The 26,517-nt window shown below is 42.3% G+C and overlaps 1 protein-coding gene across 1 annotated transcript in view; it reads left to right on the forward strand.

Annotated features, from left to right (window-relative positions):
- The window catches only part of LOC115817061 (integrin alpha-L), a 30,096-nt gene extending 26,292 nt beyond the window's left edge, over positions 1-3,804 (forward strand). Inside the window, exons 28-31 of the mRNA XM_030780301.1 lie at positions 1-17; positions 2,289-2,324; positions 3,104-3,214; positions 3,332-3,804. The exon at positions 1-17 is cut by the window's left edge and continues 85 nt beyond it. Coding sequence (XP_030636161.1) covers positions 1-17; positions 2,289-2,324; positions 3,104-3,214; positions 3,332-3,544 — 377 coding nt within the window. The 3' untranslated portion in view covers positions 3,545-3,804. The remainder of the gene's footprint in view (positions 18-2,288; positions 2,325-3,103; positions 3,215-3,331) is intronic.
- Positions 3,805-26,517: the final 22,713 nt, after the last annotated feature.

Consider the following 26,517-nt stretch of genomic DNA (forward strand, 5'->3'; position numbering starts at 1 on the left):
TGACCACTGACCGCCCTGTGAGTTTAATCTTACAGCTCTAAACTTGACAGACAATGAGTTTATCCAATCCTATTCTCTCTGGCCTTACTGACTTACTGAAAGTGAAGCCATGATGTTACAGTCTTGCTGTTTAATTTTAACAGGGCTGGAGAATGTGTAGGTGGGGCATTTGACCCTTTAATATCTAATAAGTGCCTCTGTGTAAAATCAGGGACACACTCATATACATATACATATACATATACATATACATATACACATACACATACACATACATATACATATACACATACACATACATATACATATACATATACATATACATATACATATACACATACACATACATATACACATACATATACACATACACATACATATACATATACATATACATATACACATACATATACACATACATATACATATACACATACACATACATATACACATACATATACATATACATATACACATACACATACACATACATATACATATACATATACACATACATATACACATACATATACATATACATATACACATACATATACACGTACATATACACATACATATACATATACACATACACATACACATACATATACACATACATATACATATACATATACACATACACATACACATACACATACATATACATATACACATACACATACACATACATATACACATACACATACATATACATATACATATACATATACACATACACATACATATACATATACATATACATATACACATACATATACACATACATATACATATACACATACATATACACATACATATACACATACATATACATATACACATACACATACATATACATATACATATACATATACATATACATATACACATACACATACATATACACATACATATACATATACACATACACATACATATACACATACATATACATATACATATACATATACACATACACATACATATACATATACACATACACATACACATACACATACATATACATATACACATACATATACACATACATATACACATACATATACATATACATATACACATACACATACATATACATATACATATACATATACACATACACATACATATACATATACACATACATATACACATTCATATACACATACATATACATATACATATACACATACACATACATATACATATACATATACATATACACATACACATACACATACATATACATATACACATACATATACATATACACATACACATACACATACATATACATATACATATACACATACATATACACATACACATACACATACACATACATATACATATACACATACACATACATATACATACACATACACATACACATATACATATACATATACACATACACATACACATACACATACATATACACATACACATACACATACACATACATATACATACATGCATTTGACCGTTTATTATCTAATAAGTACCTCTGTGTAAAATCATATACATATACATATACACATACACATACACATACATATACATACATGCATTTGACCGTTTATTATCTAATAAGTACCTCTGTGTAAAATCATATACATATACATATACACATACATGTACATACATGCATTTGACCATTTAATATCTAATAAGTACCTCTGTGTAAAATCAGGGACACACACATATACATATATATGTATGTATATGTATGTAACAGACCAATAAACAAAAGGGTGTGTCTTTGGTTTATGATTTTGATGGCTCTCCACTGATATTTCACTGCTCTGGACACATAAAGCCACGGTCCAGAGCAGTGAAAGTAGGGAGCTAACATTAGAAAAGACCTGTGGGTCATTCTGAAAGAGACCGTACTCTAAATGTGTTAATATGTAATACACTGTGTGTGTGTGTGTGTGTGTGTGTGTGTGTGTGTGTGTGTTCTGAAAGAGACCGTACTCTAAATGTGTTAATATGTAATACACTGTGTGTGTGTGTGTGTGTGTGTGTGTGTGTGTGTGTTCTGAAAGAGACCGTACTCTAAATGTGTTAATATGTAATACACTGTGTGTGTGTGTGTGTGTGTGTGTGTGTGTGTGTTCTGAAAGAGACCGTACTCTAAATGTGTTAATATGTAATACACTGTGTGTGTGTGTGTGTGTGTGTGTGTGTGTGTGTGTGTTCTGAAAGAGACCATACTTTAAATGTGTTAATATGTAACACTGATATGTAAGACTGTCAGTCTGACTGTAACATCATTTATTTTACAGGGTAAAGAAGAATCCGCAAAGTCTCACAGTGTGAAGGTAACCACGGTTACACCTCCTGGGGGCTATTCCAGAAGGCGGGTTTAGTGAGTTAACATACTCAGAGTTTTCACCTAACCCACCTACTGGAACCCCCCCCCCCCCTCCCCCGTGTGAATGTTGGCAGTTTTGTAACATCGTCTAAATATGAACAATTCATATAAATTCAACCAATGCTTTAAACAGATTGTTATCAACCAGATGGTTATTCAAATTAGCATCTCTGAAAAGTAGACATAATTCAAATAATCAGACACTAAAAGTTCAAGCAAACAATTTTACACAGGATCTTTCTCACTCTTATTTTGTTTATCTAAGCTTTAAGGGGGTTTCTGTTGTGACCAGTACCATCTACTGGTGAAATGTGAGATGGAGACTGGGGTCACAGGCTCAGTGCAGAGTTAGCTGTGTCTTACCATCAGGAGAAAATACAGATCTGGAGAAAAATGGACAGATATTCATAAATATTCATAACTTGCCAGTCATTATGAAAAAGATGACAGATCATATTTATTGAAGTTCTGTTTTGTAAATGCTGTATGGCACTGACAGATTCAAATTTATACAATTACATTGTCAATTATTGTCTTAATTTTCATTCACCTTTTTGGGTTAGCACATTTTATCAAATTTGTTTTATCACACATATTCCACTATTTTCTCATTTCTGAATTGTTACTCTGTTTTAAAGTTGAGAAGCTGTAAACAGTAAGTTTTCCATGTTGACTCCCTCTCTGTCCACTGAACAGACATGCGCTATCTGTGTTTGCTCTTCACAGACGCCTGTTAAAGTGGAGCTCATTTTCCCGCCTAATAAACTGTTAATCGTAATGTGTGGAGCAAGTGGAGGCCTCCTGCTCTTAATGATTCTCATAGTGATATTTTATAAGGTAAGATCTCACCTCAAGATGCCACATCAAACAGAATGGTAAATGAAATGATAAACTCAGCTTAACTCTGTGTGTGTGTGTGTGTGTGTGTGTGTGTGTGTGTGTGTGTGTGCGCAGTGTGGATTCTTTAAGCGTAAAGGCCCATACTGTGATCTGGAGGAACAATCAGGGGTCCCTGTCTCACAGACAGAAGACCCTCCGGCACAAAAAGAAAAGGTATCTCTCTCCCAGGATGACGAGGTGGAGGATAAACTCCTCCCTAAGGGTGACGCGGTGGAGGACACACTCCTCCATCAGGAAAATGGGGTGAATGACGGGCCCCTACACTAGGCTCACAGGCATGTTGCTTTGTATAATGCCACAGTAATGACAATCCTAACAGACAGACTGATCTGTGATCTGTCAGTAGTCCCATAACTTCTGTATAATAACATTATAATAGTACTGAGTTATAGGTCTGCATCTCCCCACAGCGGGTTTATAATGACCTTTAGGTCAAAACCACACATTAAGAGCAAATGAGACATCAGCAATGTGTGTCCCAGAACAGACCACTTTAAGGTTTCTGTGGAAATCTGTGTGATCAACATCAGAGGAAGAGGAGTTGCACTGGTTATGCAGGTTTAATACTAATAATAATAATGAAAATGATGATGATGATAATAATAAGAAGAAGAAGAAGAAGAGGAAGAAGAAGAAGAATAAGAAGAAGAAGAGGAAGAAGAAGAATGATAATAATAATAATAATAATAATAATAATAATAATGATGATGATGATAATAATAATAATAATGATTGCGCTGGTCTAGCTGTTCATACTGGTAAAAGAGATTTGACTCAGACACAGCAAATATCATAAATACATATATTGGTTGAAACTGGTGCAATGGTTAATGGTTGACAACTGTTCTTGTGTGTGTGAGACAGTGTTTAATAATATAATGCATTTTCTGGCTTTCTGCATTATTTAATCGCTTTTCTTAATGCAACATATAGATAGATAGACAGACATACAGATAGATAGATAGATAGATAGATAGATAGATAGATAGATAGTCTTTTTTTCAAAATAGCTTTTTCCCTTTGTGTTTTTGAGTGCAGTAAAAATGACTGATGTCATTCTGAAAAATGACATTTACATTTGTCTATATGTGTGTCCTTTTGGGCCTTGTTAGATAAATGGTTCTTACCAATGCCACTCTGATCAAGGAGCTTTGTACTTTGTATATTCTGCCAATTTAAGATTAAGACCATATGGTGAAATTCATGACTATTAAATGTTTTAAATAAAGACCTTATGATGAAATTCATGACTATTAAATGTTTTAAATTAAGACCTTATGATGAAATTCATGACTATTAAATGTTTTAAATTAAGACCATATGATGAAATTCATGACTATTAAATGTTTTAAATTAAGACCTTATGGTGAAATTCATGACTATTAAATGTTTTAAATTAAGACCTTATGGTGAAATTCATGACTATTAAATGTTTTAAATTAAGACCGTATGGTGAAATTCGTGACAATTAAATGTTTAAAATTATGACTGTGCAAAATCACTATTAAAATTTCGGTTTGGACAGTGCATAGTATTAAATCTCTCTCAACTTCCAGCTGACAGAGGATCACCTAAACATTTTCCATGATGTCAGAGGATATCAGAATGATGAGGGTGATGTCATGGAACAATGATATCAGATACATGTGCACAGTGTAAATAAACTGTTTTGATCAGTTAAAGATATGTGGTGAGTGAACAAGGTCCAACACAGAGAGGGGAAAGACACAGGGAATTACTGACACAATTCTGTAATCAGGGCTGGACAGTAACAAGGTACATGTACTTGAGTATTGTACTTAAGTACATTTTTTGTGAGTATTTGTGCTTTACTTGAGTTATTTTTTTTTTAATTTATGATTTTTACTCCACAGTATTTGAAAGACAAATATTGCACTTTTCACTCCACTACATTTCTATGAAGGTTCTCGTTACTCATTACTTTGAAGCTTAGCTTTGAAGTCAGTAGACGAACTTTCTTTTCTAAAATGTGATATTGTGTTCGCGCGCTGTGTTCGTCTAACGTTTTTCGTAGGTGGCTGTGATGTAGTGCTCACTGCTCACTTACAATCATATTCATCACAGTAGGTATGAGATGCGACTTGAAAATCGCGATTAATATGTTTGTGAATGTGTGATGAATCTGGTGACAGACGCAGACCACAACTGTTACTGTTAACACAGTGTGTGAACACGTACAGAAACCAGTTGGCTTGAAAACCATTTGGGGCATAACACTGGGTCCGGTGTGAATCCACTGCGGACGCATACCAATAGTTAGATAGCGAAAATGCCGAGTTAACGTTACTGACAAAAATCTTTTCAGAAATATATGTTTTAATCTTGTCAGGTAAACACAGTAATATTTGTAAGGTCAGTGGATTCACGTAGGACCCGGTCCCAATAAGATGAGGGGGGCGGGAATCAAGCGGTGACGATGGTCATCCAGCTGTTGCACATTTCAGACAATGCTATGTAGTAGAAGTAAAATGAACCTAGCCTACAACATTATGACGTGTTTATCCTTTTAAGGCCAATCTGAGTTAACCTAGTGCCTGTTTAACTGAAGCTATACACTGTCTTTTATAGAGTAAGCATTCGATTCAACTGTGTTTCTATAGGCTTTGTAGCATATTCCACAAGCTTTTTGTCCTACAGGTCCTACAAGCAAGTCAGTGCATTCAGTAGGTTGTTTCAGAGTCATTAGGCTCTGTAAATGCATTGTGGCAACAATACAACAATGCGTTAACATTAAAAAGAAAATGTACTTTTGAATACTTAAGTATTTTTAAAAGCTAGTACTTCAGTACGTTATCTGAAGTAAAAATTTAACTGAACAATTTTTACTTGTATTGGCGTAATATTTGACCAGGAGTATCTATACTTTGACTCAGGTAATGGACTTTGTTCACCTCTGTCCATAACATGAAAATCCAGAGGAGTCTAATCAAACGTGGATTTACTCAGCACGGTGAATTATCACACCCAACAAACCAACAAACAAATATAACAATAAATAATAATTTAAAAAAAACGAGTAACTAACACACAAACTCACATTATGTTTTATCCATATTCTAGCCCCTACTGCTACATACAATATGTACCCAGCAGGCTACACACCTGCACCTAAACCTGCACCTACACCTGCCCCTGCACCTGCACCTAAACCTGCACCTGCACCTGCCCCTGCACCTACACCTACACCTACACCTGCACCTACACCTACACCTGCGCCTGCGCCTGCGCCTGCGCCTGCGCCTGCGCCTGCACCTACACCTACACCTACACCTGCACCTACACCTGCACCTGCACCTGCGCCTACACCTGCACCTACACCTGCGCCTACACCTACACCTGCGCCTGTGCCTGCACCTACACCTACACCTGCACCTACACCTGCACCTGCACCTGCACCTGCACCTGCACCTACACCTGCACCTACACCTACACCTACACCTACACCTGCGCCTACACCTACACCTGCGCCTGCGCCTGCACCTACACCTACACCTACACCTGCGCCTACACCTGCACCTACACCTACACCTGCGCCTGCACCTACACCTACACCTGCACCTGCACCTGCACCTGCACCTACACCTGCACCTACACCTACACCTACACCTGCGCCTGCGCCTGCACCTGCGCCTGCACCTACACCTGCACCTACACCTACACCTACACCTACACCTGCGCCTGCACCTACACCTGCACCTACACCTACACCTGCACCTACACCTGCACCTACACCTGCACCTGCGCCTACACCTACACCTGCGCCTGCACCTACACCTGCACCTACACCTACACCTGCACCTACACCTGCACCTACACCTGCACCTGCGCCTGCACCTGCGCCTGCACCTACACCTGCACCTACACCTACACCTGCACCTACACCTACACCTACACCTGCGCCTACACCTGCACCTGCAGGCTGGGGAAGGCACAGCAGTCTCCATCTCGCAAAGTATGTAAACGAATCAGAGACACTACACAGCAATATCTCAGCTACATATGGCATTTCCGCAATTAAATGATTCATTAAACAACGATCATTCCACTTCAGGTAAAATATTACAGTGAAATTATGGATTCCCACAGTTCTGCATAATGTTCTATAGCTCTAACTTCACAATGTTTCAAACGTGTATTTAAAAATGCTTCAGATGCTAGAGAGATAGACATATTCATACACATCTGGTTTTACAATCAGTGAAATTTCCAAGCTTTTTTGAGGTGAGACTCCAACTGACAATCGTTGGGTTTAGTATGTGGTGTGTTTAATGTTGGGTTTAGTATGTGGGGTGTTTTATGTTGGGTTTTGTATGTGGTGTGTTTAATGTGGAGCTTAGGGTGTGGTGTGTTTTATGTTGGGTTTAGTGTATTGTGTGTTTAATGTTGAGCTTAGGGTGTGGTATATTTTATGTTGGGTTTAGGGTGTGGTACATTTTATGTTGGGTTTAGGGTGTGGTATATTTTATGTTTGGTTTAGGGTGTGGTATATTTTATGCTGGGTTTAGTATGTGGTGTGTCTGATGTTGGGGATTAGTGTATTGTGTGTTTTATGTTGGATTTACTATGTGGTGGGTTTTATAGTGTGATTGTACTTGGCATAAGTTACACTCTTTGTATTCTTAGCATTTTTTTCAAATAAAACATTTTTTCACTGAAAAGTGTGTGCTCCACTAGACACCAATAAAGAAGCTGTGCTAGTCAGCTTCATTTCTGCCTGGAGAGGCCGGTGGCTGGGCCAGTGTTGGTCTGAAGTCTTCAGTTCTGCCTGGAGAGGCCGGTGGCTGGGCCAGCGTTGGTCTGAAGTCTTCATTTCTGCCTGGAGAGGCCGGTGGCTGGGCCAGTGTTGGTCTGAAGTCTTCATTTCTGCCTGGAGACACCGGTGGATGGGCCAGTGTTGGTCTGAAGTCTTCAGTTCTGCCTGGAGACACCGGTGGATGGGCCAGCGTAGGTCTGAAGTCTTCAGTTCTGCCTGGAGAGGCCGGTGGCTGGGCCAGTGTTGGTCTGAAGTCTTCAGTTCTGCCTGGAGAGGCCGGTGGCTGGGCCAGTGTTGGTCTGAAGTCTTCAGTTCTGCCTGGAGAGGCCAGGGGCTGGGCCAGTGTAGGTCTGAAGTCTTCAGTTCTGCCTGGAGAGGCCGGTGGCTGGGCCAGTGTTGGTCTGAAGTCTTCAGTTCTGCCTGGAGAGGCTGGGGGCTGGGCCAGTGTTGGTCTGAAGTCTTCAGTTCTGCCTGGAGAGGCCGGTGGCTGGGCCAGTGTTGGTCTGAAGTCTTCAGTTCTGCCTGGAGAGGCCGGTGGCTGGGCCAGTGTTGGTCTGAAGTCTTCAGTTCTGCCTGGAGAGGCCGGTGGCTGGGCCAGTGTTGGTCTGAAGTCTTCAGTTCTGCCTGGAGAGGCCGGTGGCTGGGCCAGTGTTGGTCTGAAGTCTTCAGTTCTGCCTGGAGAGGCCGGTGGCTGGGCCAGTGTTGGTCTGAAGTCTTCAGTTCTGCCTGGAGAGGCCGGTGGCTGGGCCAGTGTTGGTCTGAAGTCTTCAGTTCTGCCTGGAGAGGCCGGTGGCTGGGCCAGTGTTGGTCTGAAGTCTTCAGTTCTGCCTGGAGAGGCCGGTGGCTGGGCCAGTGTTGGTCTGAAGTCTTCAGTTCTGCCTGGAGAGGCCGGTGGCTGGGCCAGTGTTGGTCTGAAGTCTTCAGTTCTGCCTGGAGAGGCCGGTGGCTGGGCCAGTGTTGGTCTGAAGTCTTCAGTTCTGCCTGGAGAGGCCGGTGGCTGGGCCAGTGTTGGTCTGAAGTCTTCAGTTCTGCCTGGAGAGGCCGGTGGCTGGGCCAGTGTTGGTCTGAAGTCTTCAGTTCTGCCTGGAGAGGCCGGTGGCTGGGCCAGTGTTGGTCTGAAGTCTTCAGTTCTGCCTGGAGAGGCCGGTGGCTGGGCCAGTGTTGGTCTGAAGTCTTCAGTTCTGCCTGGAGAGGCCGGTGGCTGGGCCAGTGTTGGTCTGAAGTCTTCAGTTCTGCCTGGAGAGGCCGGTGGCTGGGCCAGTGTTGGTCTGAAGTCTTCAGTTCTGCCTGGAGAGGCCGGTGGCTGGGCCAGTGTTGGTCTGAAGTCTTCAGTTCTGCCTGGAGAGGCCGGTGGCTGGGCCAGTGTTAGTGTAACGTTTTGGGTGGTTAAAACAGGAGGCTGTGAAGTCTAATACTCACTGTCTCTGGGCTCAGATTTGGGAAACAGTGGTCTACAGGAAACAGTGGTCTACAGGAAACAGTGGTCTACAGGAAACACTGGACTACAGGAAACACTGGACTACAGGAAACAGTTGTCTACAGGAAACACTGGTCTACAGGAAACAGTGGACTACATGAAACACTGGTCTACAAAAGTGTTTTGCCAACAGCATTTGTATTGTATTGTATTGTATCGTATTTGTATTGTGTTGTATTTGTGTTGTATTGTATTTGTATTGTAATTGTACTGTATTTGTATTGTACTGTAATTGTATTCTATTCTATCTGTATTGTATTTGTATTGTGCTGTATTTGTATTCTGTTGTATTTGTATTGTATTGTATTTGTTTTCTATTCAGACAGATCACTCCTGTGTCCCCCGTTTCTGCTTTGGTGTTTTTACTGAATCATATCAAAGACCCGTTTTTTCCATTAGCTTTTACTGAATCATGTCAAACTCTTGTTTTTCTATCAGTTTCTACTGTGAACTCCTTCCTGTCAGTCACTCTGAAAAACAACATGCTATGAACTGGTGTGTGTATGTGTGTGTGTGTGTGCGTGTATGTGTGTGCATGTGCGTGTACAAGTGTGTGGAGCGGAGAGACATCAGCACACAGGCCAAATAATGCATTTAATTATTTTTTTATTATTTTATCCTCTTCTCTCTCAATCTAACTGGTGGCCAGTTACCTCAGACCAGTCCTGCTCCCTGTCGCTTTACTAATGTGAGATTGGACATTGGATGCGAGACTACACCATTTTAATGCTAATGTAGAACGGTCAAAGAGTTGGGAATCACAGTGGTAATAACAAATTAAAATATCTCATTAAGTGATCCATCAGTCAAACTCACTCAACAGCTGCAAACAGATTAGAATCATTAGGTCCAACAACTACGCTCTTACCGGAATATTTCTTCTATGCACAGTAGTCACATGGTAGTCTGTATGTATCCATACCGAGCCCTTTACTGAATGACACAAGTGATCCTACAGTAGGAAAACCCGTTGCACCTGTAAACTCAAATCTCCTGGTGTCCTTCAAATCAGAAAACTCAGATTTAACTACCATTAAAAACTACCACACATACATGAATGCCTGCATGCACACATGCACACGCATGCTCTCGCACAAACACACACACACACACACACACACACACACACACACACACACACACACACACACACACAGGATAGCCCTTCCATTACTGAGACTTAATCTGATCAGGCGTCTGTTTGTTCACTGAGCAGTGAGTTGCCTGACACAGCTCCATCCTTTGCCTTTATCACAGTTGTGACATCTTCAGGGGTGTGGCCTGCAGGTGGAGGAGTTGTGGGGGGCGTGGTTTGTGTGTCTCCTTTTTCCTCTGTTTGGGGGGGGGGCAGATTCATGCACACGCATATGTTTAGCGAGATGATCACCTCTCAGAAAGACGCGGGGACAGACACTGCAGCTAAAGCGTTTAGCACCTGTGTGCGTCTGCAGGTGGCGCTGTAACTCATCAGAGCGCGTGAAACGCTTGCCACAGAACAGCCAGTTGCAGACGAAGGGGCGGTCTCCGCTGTGCCAACGCAGGTGTGCCTTCAGGTGAGAGGTCTTCACATACGCTTTGCCGCAGCCGGGGATGTGACAGTTGTGCAGGTGTTTGCGTTTACCCTGGTTGTCGGGGGCAACGACACCTTGGCCCTGCTGCTGATCGGCGCTGAGGCAGTTCGGACAGCGGCAGGCCACCTGGCCCGGCCCGCGTGAGACCGATCGACGCTGAGGTTTGGGCGGGGCGGAACTTAGACCAGCACCTTCCAGTTGCTCATCGAGTGAATACAGCTGTAGCTCTGACTCCGTTTTGAACCTGTCAGACGGTAAATGTTCCATTTTAAATCCATCAGGTGGTAAATGTTCCATTTTGAACCTGTCAGCTGGTAAATGTTCCATTTTAAATCCGTCAGGTGGTAAATGTTCCATTTTAAATCCTTCAGGGGGGTAAAGGTGAGAAGGGTGAGGGGGAGCAGATAACTGTGCAGAGGGCAAGCAGCACATTTGTGACTCTGTGCTAAAGGAGCTCATTGCTGACTGGAGTCCCAGGGTAGCTCCATGCTCCGCCCCTAACCCCACCCCAACACCTAACCCCACCCCTGGGGACATCTGTAGCTCCACCCAGCTTCCTGTCCCCCCGGGATGAAGATCCCACCAGGCAGGAGTGTTCATATCCTCAGATCCTGCACCACACGATGCTGTCCTACACCATGACTCATAAGGGTTGGTCATGACTCTGTGGGTGGGTGGGTGTGTGGGGTGTGTTTGAGTGTGTGTGTGTGTGTGTGTGTGTGTGTGTGTGTGTGTGCGCGCGTGTGTGTAGGGGGGTATTACTGTAGCAGACGCGCACTGGTGTGCAGTGCAGAGAGTTGTTAAGGAGGTGTGGCTGTGTGATTAATTGACAGGTCGAGTAGGATGATAACTACAGCAGCCCTGTTAAGGAGAGATGAGAAACACAGATCAGGCCTTTAAACCACTCAGAAGACACACACACAAGCAGGAACATAGGCATGCACACACACACAAACATATATATACACATTTACATATACACACACGCACGCACACACACACATATATACATATACACACGCACACACGCACACATACATACATATATATACATATACATATATACACACACACACACACACAGACGCACAAAAACACAGACACATACACACACACACACACACATACATATATATACATGTACATATACACACACACGCACACACACACATATACATATACACACACACGCACACACACTAGAGCCTGACCGATATAGGATTTTTTTCAGACCGACACCAATTTTGATATTCGATGATTTCAAAAGCCGATAATAATATATCAGCTGATATTCTTCTCTGTTTGTTTGTTTTTTTCAGAAACACATTACATAAACAAAGATTTTCCCAAACATTTGTTATGATATGTAAGAGTCCTCACCAAGATAACATGACATAATGCAGTTTAAAAGTAAACATGTTTTTTTGTCATAAGTAGAACTTAGAACAAAGGTACAACAAAATGTATTAAAGTTCTGATAAATAATGCAGTAAACTGATACAGTGACCTAGAGTAAACGCTGCTGTTGAATGCGTCTAATACTACATGACTGTAGTCATGTCATATCGAGGACTTTGGGTTTCAAAATACACATTTGAAAGAGAAGCTAGATAACTTTGTTTGGCTACCAAGCCATGTGAGATACCTGTGTTTACGAGTCCCCTCTGGTTTAAAAATTTCTAATGCACCGACTGTAACTACAGACATACGAGTCACAGATTTACCATTGCTTCATTTAGGCAGAATAAGTTAAACGCTACAGTTTAATCGGCCATTAACGTCAGCGGTCTTCGACTGATAAACATGGCATTAGCTGTAGCTTTGTGGGTAACCTAGTTTAGCAGTGGGCAGCGTTTTATAAACCGCTGTAAGCGATGTCGCCAGAGAGGTTTTAGAAGAGACGAGGGAGAAATGACAGGACTGCTGTTTGTTTACTCGCTGGAACTACCACACTGTTTCATCAATAAACACTGCTTCATCAATAAGCCTACAGTCAAGTTTGTCAACAGCTTAGTCTACACCACTCATCTACCATAACATAAAACGTAATTTTGATGTTTGATTGTACCGGCTTTCATGTTACTGCAGCAAAACCAGGCATGGTCAACATGAATGTCATAACATGGTCAGGATCCATCTTCTGTCTCTTTCTTTAATTGTGATATTGACCAGGCATGGTCAACATGAATGTCATAACATGGTCAGGATCCATCTTCTGTCTCTTTCTTTAATTGTGATATTGACCAGGCATGGTCAACATGAATGTCATAACATGGTCAGGATCCATCTTCTGTCTCTTTCTTTAACTGTGATATTGACCAGGCATGGTCAACATGAATGTCATAACATGGTCAGGATCCATCTTCTGTCTCTTTCTTTAATTGTGATATTGACCAGGCATGGTCAACATGAATGTCATAACATGGTCAGGATCCATCTTCTGTCTCTTTCTTTAATTGTGATATTGACCAGGCATGGTCAACATGAATGTCATAACATGGTCAGGATCCATCTTCTGTATCTTTCTTTAATTGTGATATTGACCAGGCATGGTCAACATAAATGTCATAACATGGTCAGGATCCATCTACCGTCTCTTTCTTTAATTGTGATATTGACCAGGCATGGTCAACATGAATGTCATAACATGGTCAGGATCCATCTTCTGTCTCTTTCTTTAATTGTGATATTGACCAGGCATAGTAAACATGAATGTCATAACATGGTCAGGATCCATCTTCTGTCTCTTTCTTTAATTGTGATATTGACCAGGCATAGTAAACATGAATGTCATAACATGGTCAGGATCCATCTTCGGTCTCTTTCTTTAATTGTGATATTGGCACGCTGATTTATCGGTTGGGCTCTAACACACACACACACACACACACACACCTCTGACATGCAAGGTTGACAAAACCGGGATTCCTCTATATATTCAGTCAATACATCCTTTAGTCTGGCCTCTTTAGAGTCAGTTTTAGTAAAGCATAGAAAAAGGAAGTAGGTTTCGGATCTGTCAGACTACACAGACCTCAGATCAGTCAAATTTACACAGATCTCAGAGCAGTCAAATTTACACAGATCTCAGATCAATTAGATTTACACAGACCTAAAATCTGGTATATTTACACAGACCTCAGATCAGTCAGATTTATACAGACCTCAAATCAGTCAGACTTACACAGACCTCAGATCAGTCAGACTTACACAGATCTCAGATCAGTCAGAGTTTGTCTATAGTGTGAACACGTGGATTAGCCATGCTTCAGTGAGGCTGTATGGAGATCAGTGTTGACTGAGGGGGATGCGCAGGAGGTAATTACTTTCTTTTCACAAACTTTATCAGTCAAGTGCCAGGGCAACCCATGCAGGCCTGGCCTTGGGTCAGGTTCCAGTTGTTAGAGCTGGTCTTGGATCAGCTCCACACCGGACAAGAAAGAGGGGTTGGATCAAAACCAGCTCTGAGTATCGAGTCCACAAACACACACCAGCACACATTGACAGACTTACAACACCTCCACAACAGAAACATCTACTTCCATGACGACAGCCTCAGACACAAAGAGGAGGACAAGCCCAGACAGGCACACCATACGCACACACACACACACACACACTTCACACACATAAACTTAAACATGCACACATACACACGCACACACACACACAGCTAGTACAAACACGCACAAAAACTTACACACATACTCACACACATGCACACACACACACACAAACACACACACACAAACACAAACACACATAAACTTAAACATACTAACATACTCACACACACACTTCACACACCTCACACAAATGTGCATGTGAAAATACAAACACACCATGCACACACTTAAACACACACAAACACACACACACACACAAACACACACAAACACACACACACACACACACACACACACACACACACTCTGTACTTATCACTGACTCTGATTATCCTGTAACTAAAGAATACTAACCCATCCCTAACCTTAACCTTAACCTTAATCTTAACCTTAACCTTAACCTTAACCAAAGAAATGCTTTGACACTTTTTCTTTTATCAATAACAATATAGTTTAGAAAAATGTTGTTCTTCTAGTGGGACCAGCATTTTGGTCCCCACCAGGCACTTCTGTCAGATTTTGCTCTTTCTGGGGACTTAGTGGTCCCCAGAAAGATACCAATACATACACACACACACAAAGTGTCAGAAAGACAAACAGAATTTGAAAGTGTGGATGTTTATAGGTGAGGAGAGACAGAGACAGGGGTGTGGATGTTTACAGGTACAGGTTTAAAAAAAGGAAGGGGGGGGGGGTGTTTATAGGCGTAGAGAGAGAGGAAGGAGTGGGGCAGTAAACGCACTGTTGACAGACAGAGCCCCTCCCACTGGCGTCTGGAAGCAAAGCACTCTGGGAGGTAATGGCTTCACGCCAGTTTCTATTTGTACATCTGTTTTTAAAAGATGGGTTCTGGCAGACAGTAGAACCAGTTTTCTGCATAAATCACACACACACACACACACACGTCTCATCTGTTTTAATCTGCTGTTCAGCAGAAAGACTTCAGTGAGTTGCCACTTGTTAACTGGTCGTGGTTTTGTTGATTGATTTGTAGAGTTTTCTGGCAAGAACATGTTTCCTGCATTAGAATTACATTCCTGAAAGCACAGGATATGTAATCTGTGCTAAAGGTTTTTCATATGGTTCATATTCTTACCAGAGACAGACTTCAGGTAGTCTTTCCTATGCTGGATTTGAACACACATTTGTCCGGTTGCCTCTTCCCTTAACATGGTGCTACTGTACTTCCTGATAACACAGACTGGTTAAGTGCTGTACTTCACTGAGAACACAGACTTTTTAAGTACTCCATTGAGTACACATACTGGTTAAGTACTGTACTTCCTGATAACACAGACTGGTTAAGTACTGTACTTCACTGAGAACACAAACTGGTTAAGTACTGTACTTCACTGAGAACACAGACTGGTTAAGTGCTGTACTTTACTGAGAACATAGACTGGTTAAGTACTGTACTTCACTGAGTACACATACTGGTTAAGTACTGTGCTTCACTGCTTACACAGACTGGTTAATGGGATGCTTGTTATCGGAGTCAACAAGCATGCCCCTTATCTGAATCCTCTCCTGCTTTTCCTGGAGGGGGTTTTCTCGGTGGAGGGCGTGGCCATCGGCGCTGCATCCTGGTTTTAACAGTGGCGAGATTGTCAGTTCATTTTTTGTGATTGATTAGTGACCGATCAATAGTCTCTCACAATAAACCACAGCCACACACCTCATGCATCAATAATCCACAATCCACACCCCCATTCACAAAATCCATCCAAACCTCATGCATCAATAATCCACAATCCACACCCCCACTCACAAAATCCATCCAAATCTGGGAGGTGGAGGTGACTGATTTGTCTCTCTCTCGTGGGCAGGGTGAGCTGTCCCCTGAGTAAAACACAGGGCAGTAAAACCGTGAGCTGACTGGAGTGGAATTCAGCTGTTTGTAACACGACAAGTCCCTCTGACACCACGGTTTGAGCAGGAATGCTCTACTCTGTAATTTGGTGGGAATTCCAGTCAACCCAAACACTTCATCCTGGAAACACACACACACACACACACAGTGATGGCCAGCCTTCTGCATACACACCTGCTCCAAGAGTGTGTGTGAGTATACAAACACAGACTGTGCATGCCTGCACACCTGCATGTGTGTATGTGTGCTTGTCCATGTGTGTATGTGTGCTTGTCCATGTGTGTATGTGTGCTTGTCCATGTGTGTATGTGTGCAAATGTATGTAAGCATGTATGCGTTTGAACATGTCTGTCTGTCTGTGTGTGTGCGTGTGCGTGTGCATGTGTCTGTGTGTGTGTGTGTTCAGCACTCACCATAAAATTCCCTCTCATGGGAAGGTAAAGGAGAGGAAGAAACTGACAAACAATGACAAACTACCTCATCCACACCCTAAAACAACCCCTTACTCCCAAAAAACTACAGCACAGTCTACATCCCCCAACCCCACACCCTAAAACAACCTCTTACTCCCAAAAAACTACAGCACAGTCTACATCCCCCAACCCCACACCCTAAAACAACCTCTTACTCCCAAAAAACTACAGCACAGTCTACATCCCCCAACCCCACACCCTAAAACAACCTCTTACTCCCAAAAAACTACAGCACAGTCTACATCCCCCAACCCTACACCCTAAAACAACCTCTTACTCCCAAAAAACTACAGCACAGTCTACATCCCCCAACCCTACACCCTAAAACGACATCTTACTCCCAAAAAACTACAGCACAGTCTACATCCCCCAACCCCACACCCTAAAACGACATCTTACTCCCAAAAAACTACAGCACAGTCTACATCCCCCAACCCCACACCCTAAAACAACCTCTTACTCCCAAAAAACTACAGCACAGTCTACATCCCCCAACCCCACACCCTAAAACAACCTCTTACTCCCAAAAAACTACAGCACAGTCTACATCCCCCAACCCCACACCCTAAAACAACCTCTTACTCCCAAAAAACTACAGCACAGTCTACATCCCCCAACCCCACACCCTAAAACAACCTCTTACTCCCAAAAAACTACAGCACAGTCTACATCCCCCAACCCCACGCCTGCATCATGAGCTGAAGGACCACTCTACAGGTGTTAGTGTGGTGACATTTCTATGAATTCCTAAGGGTTAGGGTTAGGGTTAGGGTAGCATACACACCCTTACTGCTGAATGTATTTTACGTTATGGTATATTACCTTACGGTTTATCACATTATATTATCATTACTGTTGTTGTTGTTGTTGTTCCAGCATTAGACCATACAGGCTCCTCCATTCACATACCAAAGCTGATGAGTGATTTGTGCAGAGTTTAGCATCCGCAGAAATGCAGCAAAGAACAGCATGGCCAAGACAGAACTACACACACGTTGTCCACATTCTCTCTTTTTCAACATAAACACTTGCCAATTAGTCGACGTGATCAAAAAGTTGTTTATTTTTCTCTAATGAGAATGATGTTTGGCTTCTGTTCGAATTCAGTTTTATAGAACTGGAACCAATGTAATGAACACTGAGATGTCACCCACCTCCTGTCTCAGCCTGTCCACTGCCTGTGCTTGCCTTGCAAACCCAGACAAACGATTGTTTCAGTTTAATTGTTTGTATATTCTGTATAGTCCTAATTTACTTCGCGGGGGCTGATCCAACCGGTAATCAGTAATTTTGGAGACCAGTAGACCTGAGTGCTGTGCGCGTGGGACGCGTGTGTTCAGAGGCCTCAGCCATTAACTGATATTACGTGCTCCGTATTTAGCGTTTACTACAAAATAATATTTCCGCTAAATGTCCACGCGACCGTTTTTGTGTTCGTTTGAATAATCAGACGATTCCACCGCTTTCACGCGACTGCAGGCCTCTGACTGCGGAGCATGCAAGGTTAAACGGGCGGCCGAGGGAACTCAAACTCTCAGCAGGTTGATTTGCTTAAGAACGACTCATCTCCATAAAAGACGAACATAGATATTTTCTTTATCGAAGCCATAGTTACGTGGCTGTTTCATTCCGGTAAAGCACAGAAAACGTTTTTACGGCGCGTATATTGCGTCATACTAAGTGCATAATTATAAAATATATGTGTACAGGCACGATCCTGCTTTGTTAAACATAAAGAACTGTCTCTCTAAAAAACGCAGATCAGAAGCGTAGATGATGTTGGAAAAACTCATGGCCTATCTGTGCATCAAAAGTTTTATGAATCACTTCGTGCATATATGTTTATTTATATTTAAATTTTCTTTGTTTTTATTTTTATTCTTACTCCTATCTATCTATCTATCTATCTATCTATCTTGCGTAAACAACCGTTCACTCAGTCTCGTAAACAGACAGACTTTGATCATTTTAGACCGTACCTGTCCCTAACTGTGAACTGACCGAAAGGAGAATTTCTGTCAAACACATTACTGCAGAAAATATCCATACATGGCAATAAATGAAGCTGAAATTACTGTAAGCATCTTAACGAACAGTTAAAATGACTGAAGCAAGAAGTTAGCTGTCTGATTTAATCTTACAAAATACTGAAATCAAACAACGATTAATTACACTTCATCGGCGCCTGTTCAGACTGAAGGAGGGAGCAACTCTATTGAACATATACGTACCGTCCTCATCGCTGAAATTCATATCCTCTCCCGAGAGAAGTTGTCTGAGTGGTTTGAAGTGAGAAGTTTGTCGCTAGACAGGTATGCCAAAACACAGCTGCCAAGCTTTATGGGAACGCGTCGACATCGGCCTGTCGCCCCTCCTTTCCGGCAGACGCCGTCTCCTGTCTCTTTGAAGATGCGGCAGCGAGGCGTAAAGCAGACATACTTAGATCCTGTTAACGATACTTAGAATACAAAGTTTAAATTCAGCTGAAATCAGTCCACGCAACGTGACGGTTTTATATAGTCTGTTGTGTTTGAAATGGTTTGCTTTATAGTGTGCTGTGTTTGAAATGCGTTGCTTTATAGTGTGCTGTGTTTAAAATTGTTTGTTAAATGACTATTTCACCAAATAACTGAAAATGTGTGCTCACATCTTTGATAGCGGAGCGATAGCCGTGAATGGTCGTGTTTACTGGTGTGTACTGGTCGACTCACATTTTACCACAATATTGGAACAGAAAGAGAGAAAAAGATTATTTTTATACAGACTTCTCTAAGGCAAATCAAGCAGACCCATATGAATTCTGTTATTCAGAGAGCAGTGAGTTCTATCTCTGTGATATGTGGAATAGTAAACACGTGGGCTTTATTCAAGTCCATGTGTAAACACTTGCCTTTCCTCGCTGAACTGTATAGATGAATACAGGAGGAAAACAGGAATACAGAAACAGCAGTGGGCTTAGTCTGTGATCTCTTTCCATCTACCCCCCCCCCCCCCATTCTCTTTCTCCCTCCTCTTCTCTCATCCGTTCTGTTCCTTCTTCATTCCTCCTCTCTCTTGTCCTGGCACGTCAGTGGAAAACCTCAGATCACCTGACCTAGACCACAGAGACAGACAGGAAGCCTCTCTGTCTCTCTCTCCCTCCCTCTTTCTCTGTCTGTCTGTCTGTCTGTCTCTCCCTCCCTCTTTCTCTGTCTGTCTGTCTGTCTCTCTCTCCCTCCCTCTTTCTCTGTCTGTCTGTCTGTCTTTCTCTCCCTCCCTCTTTCTCCCTGTCTGCACCGGGCCTCTCACACACACACGCGCACAGAATGCAGGTGTCCTAAACACAGTAAACACAGGTTTGTAATGTTGACAGACATGAGCGTGAGAACAGATGAGGAGATAGGGCCCTATGGTCTTTGTTATGAGGCTGTGAGAGGCAGCAGGGCCAGAGATCTGCTGCTGAGCGTGTGTATGAACAGTACAACACAAAACAACCCTGAGAGAGAGAGAGAGAGAGAGAGAGAGTTTGGCAAGGCAGGTCGCAGGTCTGTGATTATCAGAGACCACACACACACACACACACACACACACACACAGGGTTGTAGACTCATGTGTCTTTGTGCACTCAGCAGTTGGTGTTTTTTGTGGTGGGAGAGATGTCTCCAGAGCAGAACAGGGCTGTTATGGGATTTTAGTGAAACATGGTTATGATTCTGAATAACCTGACACAGTCGACTAATGCTCAAAACCCTTCAACCACATTTCACTTAGTCCAACTTCTCCTCTGTGTGTGTGTGTGTGTGTGTGTGTGTGTGTGTGTGAGACCTGTTAAACTGTTTAAGTAGATGAAGGTCTCTATGAGGAGTGGATTACCATAGGAGTGTTTGTGTGTGTGTGTGTGTGAGACCTGTTAAACTGTTTAAGTAGATGGGCACCCAGTTCTCTCCTCAGAGTAGATTATAATACAGATTCTCCATGTTTGTCTCAGTCAGGTGAGAACACAGACGGTGAGGAGTAATTTCCCCTCAGTTACTGTCTGAGATCAAAAATCTTTCTCATTACAAATGGGAAAAGACTGTTACCCTCTACTGATGCAAGTCTAACCTCTAAATCACATGGAAACACGCTGTCAGCACAATCTAACCCTAACCCTCACCAAAAAACTTTCACACTCAAGTTGTAGAGAGAAGAACAATATCTATTTAAAATAAACTATATACTGTATATATGATTTTTTCACCTGAACAGAGAGCAATAATATCTATTAAAAATAAATTATATACTGTATATTTGAATTTTTTTTCACCTGCAGGGACTATTATTTTGACCCCAGGTTTATAGGGTAGAATACTGTATATTCAGTAAAATGTCCACTTAAGCTAGCAATACGAAACACACACACACACACAGACACACACACACACACACAGACACACACACACACACACACATTACAGCCCTAGTGCTTCCCCATCATCAGATGCCTTCTCTTCAGACCTCAGACCTGGTTATTTGTGGAGACTGCACTTTGATTGTGAAGCACACCTGTATTTTAGGGAAGAGACTTCCTCTGGGGCTCCGCCCCTTTTCTTTGATAGTTTAACAGCTTTGGCGCCCGTCAGCGTTTATGACTGGATCTACCACCCCCAACACACTCACACACACACACACACACACACACACACACAAACTGTGAGTTAAAACACAAACACACTGAATTCTGCTCGATGTCTCTCTCATCCTACATACCAAAACCTGGAGAGCCCCTGTGCTGATCCTGGATCTGTCTGACTCTGGTAAAAGAAGGACTGTTACTCACTCACGCTGATCCAGGTACAATCCCTCAGTACCGCTATGGATACTGATGGACTCACCATATGAATGTCCAAGACCAAAGTACACATGAGATTACACACTGTACAGTACAACAGACCAAACTAGAGCCCGACCGATGCAGGATTTTTCAGACCGATACTGATTTCGATATCTGATCATGATATATCGGCCGACATTCTTTTTTTTTTTTTGTCAGAAACACATAACATTAACAAAGATATTCCCTTACATTTGTAATGTGTAGTTATGCTGGAGTCCTCACTAAGATAACATCACATAATGCTGCTAAAAATAAACTTGTTTTATTGTCATAAGTAGTACTTTGAACAAAGGTACAACAAAATGTATTAAAGTTCTGATAAATAATGCAGTAAACTGATACAGTGACCTAGAGTAAACGCTGCTGTTGAATGCGTCTAATACTACATGACTATAGTCATGTCATATCAAGGACTTTGGGTTTCAAAATACACGTTTGAAAGAGAAGCTAGATAACTTTGTTTGGCCACCAAGCCATGTGAGATACCTGTGTTTACGAGTCCCCTCTGGTTTAAAAATTTCCAATGCACTGACTGTAACTACAGACATACAAGTCACAGATATATTGTGACTTCATTTAGAGAGAACAAGTTAAACGCTACAGTTTAAACACTCATTAACGTTAACGTCTTCCACTGACAAACATGGCATTAGCTAGCTTTGTCAGTAACCTAATTTAGCCGTGGACAGCGTTATAAGCTGTTGTAGCCTGAGTGATGTCGCCAGAGAATTTTTAGAAGAGACAAGAGAGAAATGACAGGACCGTTGTTTGTTTACTCGTTAGAACTGCCACACTGTTTCACAAATAAACTTACAATCAAGTTTGTCAACAGCTTAAGCCCAATTTACACTTTTGCGTCGAATCTACGCTGTCTGCATAGCTGCGTAGCCTACATCGTAGCCTGACGCGCACCAACCTAGAAATGTAAGTACGCGTCGCTGCGATGCGTGTGGAAGCAGACCACAACACAGGATAATTCACACCAATCGCATAAATAGAGTAGGCTAAATGAATGTGGTCCGCTTGGTAGGACCACCCTCCTTCTGCCTCAGTCGGTTTAATGATCATACACGCCATCTCCACCGATGTCTCCTCTCTTTTCTGTGTTGCAGTCATTTCAGTAAAAGTAACTGTTGTTCAACATTTATTAGCTCCAACTCCAACATGATCCACTCAGTTTGAGCAACTGAAAATCTTTATCAAAATGGTGAATATATTACACACGTATATTGCCCATGTATTTTAGTCAGCAGATACAGGGTTTCAGACCGACAGACAGAAAAACACAGTCAACCCCTCCCCTTTTCATCCTTACCTCTGGTCTCTCTCTCCTCCAACTTGCTCTCCAGCAGCCTGTTCTCCACCTTTTGCAGTTTCTCAGCCATGGCATCAAATTTCTCTCTCAGGGCTTCCAGTGTCACACCACTGACATCCTCTTCTGTGCACACCACTGCCCCCAAGAGGCTCAGAATGAAAACTACATGATACGAAATACGACACCTTTAGTGTCTTCCCCCTTTACTCTTTATGAGCAGAGGAGACAGAGCCACAGTGTCCAGGACTGCAAAGAGAATTCTTCAGAACTCAATAAAAAGGGAACTGTACATTATACTGAGTGAGTTTTGCTTTTTTGAATTCTGTAGATCAGTGGGTAATTTGTATGGGGATGAGGGGGGATGTCACCACCCCATTAGCAAAATGCCTAAAATGCATCCCCCCTCTCCATCCCTAGTAGTCCAACTCCCTGGTGCCGAAGTTGCGGACAGATTTGTAATTGTGCTTTTTGTCACTGTCAGTTTCGTCTTCAGCCTACAATATTCTCTGAACTTTGTTACAGGGCTATGTTGAACACTATGTTGAACACTATGCTGAACGCAATGTTGAACGCTATGTTGAACACTATGTTGAACACTATGCTGAACGCTATGTTGAACGCTATGTTGAACGCTATGTTGAACACTATGTTGAACGCTATGTTGAACACTATGTTGAACGCTATGTTGAACACTATGTTGAACGCTATGTTGAACACTATGTTGAACACTCTGATTGGTCAATTACAGCATTCTATGTTTTTGGGGGTTTTTTTAGCGGAAAAAATAATTTAAAAATTTAAAATAATTTTGAAATCAATTAAATAATTTTTAAATTTATGTTTTGTGTCACATAATTGATTTCTGTAGTAAGTAGCTGTGTAATAAGCGGGATAATGCACAGCGAGCTGGTCATTGTTGCGAAATAAACCCCGGCAGGGTGATGCAGGACCCCGCCATGAAGCCGAGGGGGTGGTCAGAGGCACACAGGAATGCAAGCAGCATCATCGCGGTGAATTTGTGGCCAGAATGGCATCAAAAAGAACAGGAGGACAGCTGGACCCTCATTTATTCCTCAAAAGACAGGTGAAAAATTAGTTTGGATTGGGTTGCTGTCCAGACAATTAAGTATGCATGAAAACTGGCTAGTCTTACACAGGTACAGATGTAAGCTAGCTAGCTAACGTGTATCTTACAGTCCACTAGCAGCATTATTTGCATAGTAGCACTGTGGGAAACAGAGCAATGAAATTCTTTAAGTTCATGGCAGTACTTTTGTAGAGAATGTTGAACAGAGTCAGATAACAGCAGCAGGGCCAGAGGTCAGAGGTGAGGGAGGAAGAGAGAAAGAGCAGGGAGTTCCACGGTAGGACCAGTCAGAGAGGACACACGTTTGTTAAAGCTCATGTCTGAGTTGGGTTGGTATTGTTCAGACAGAAGTGCTGTAGAACGTGTTGGGCAACTGTACACAGTTATAAAAAAGACAGTAGTAGCAGGGAGAGAGGGAGGGTAATGGGTGTGTGTGTTGGTTAGCGGTGTGGGAGCTGGGGGTTGCTCCCATTGGCCCATCCCCCATGTTCAAAATTAACAAATCGCCTACCGCTGTAGATCTTCTGATCTGAAATAATGGTTTTTGCGACACCATTATTTTTGGGCACATCGGGAAAGCTTCATTCACACGCTCTGCATACTTTAGCCCCTTCTTTTCAAAGACTTTTCAAAGACAGCTAGGAGTAAGCTTTCCGATCACATAGTTACTCTGGATGGCCTTTCTCTTTCATCAGGTGCGGCAGTAAAAGACCTTAGTGTAATTATTGACCCCAGTCTTTCATTTGAAGCTTATGTAGATAATATTACCAGGATAGCCTTCTTTCATCTTAGAAATATTAACAGGATAAGAAATGCATTGTCATTTCAAAAAGCTGAAAAATTGGTTCATGCTTTCATTACCTTTAGGTTAGGCTACTGTAATGCCTTACTGTCTGGATGTTCTAATAGGTGTATAAATAAGCTACAGTTAGTTCAGAATGCAGCAGCCAGAGTTCTTACTAGAACCAAAAGATATGATCACATCACCCCTATCTTATCCACACTGCACTGGCTCCCAGTCAAATCTCGTATTGATTATAAAATCTTACTATTAACATACAGAGCATTAAATGGTCTTGCGCCACAGTACCTGAGCAAACTCCTGGTCTTTTATGATCCACCACGCCTGCTTAGATCAAAAGGTGTAGGCTATTTGTTGGTACCTCGAGTTATGATGGCTACAGCAGGGGGCAGAGCCTTCTCTTACAGAGCCCCACAGTTATGGAATAGCCTCCCAATTAATGTTCGAGACTCAGACACAGTCTCTATGTTTAAGTCAAGGCTGAAAACTTATCTGTTTAGCCAAGCCTTTTGCTAACAGCTCTTTACTAGGCAAAGGAGCAGATCTGGAGGGTTCTCAGGCATAATGTGTTTGGTGAACTGGGATGTTTGGATACCTGTCGCCCCCCCACTCTAACATGTTCACTCAGTTTTGTTGACGATGGAGTGGGTGGTCGCCTTGTGTCCCAGAGTGCCATCATGTCCGTATTACCTTCTAGCTCTCCCTTTTAACTATGCTGTAATAGTTAGTCTTGCTGGAGTCTCTGCCTGCACTCGGCACACGATGTATATTTTCCCTTAACCATTATGTGGAAATGAACATCTAACAATGTGTCCCTCTCTCTCTCTCTCTCTCTCTCTCTTTCTTTCTCCCTCTCTCTCTCTGTCGAGCCACACATACTACTCCTGAGACACCAGTGATCCTGACTCCTCCCGCCCTGTGGACCGATCCATCCTGGTGTTATCATCTTCCATCCCCCTGTCAGCCACCTGTCTGCATCGCCATCCCCTTTGTTCATGCCCCAATTTACTTTCAATTGTAACTTCCCACATGGTCGGCACCTATTGCACACCTGTCTGGCCAAGGAGGGGACTCCTCTATCTGTGGTCCTCCTCAAGATTTCTCCCATTTTCCCATTTCCCTCTTGGGTTTTTGGGGAGTTTTTTCTTGCCCGCCATGAGGATTAAGTCAGGGGGTGCCGTCATGTTTTGATTTGACTGTTGTGGCCTGTAAAGCCCTTTGAGACTGTAAACAGTGATATTGGGCTCTAAATAAACTTGAACTTGAACTTCCTCAATCACATCTTCAAAGCAAAGTTGGGTAACAAGAACAAAGTTGGGTAACAAATTTCCAAGAACCGTAGATTCGATAAGACACGTGTGTTTTGGTTTTGTGTTTCGGTTCCTAACTT

The sequence above is a fragment of the Chanos chanos genome, chromosome 7 (assembly GCF_902362185.1).
Source record: "Chanos chanos chromosome 7, fChaCha1.1, whole genome shotgun sequence".
Taxonomy (NCBI): domain Eukaryota; kingdom Metazoa; phylum Chordata; class Actinopteri; order Gonorynchiformes; family Chanidae; genus Chanos; species Chanos chanos.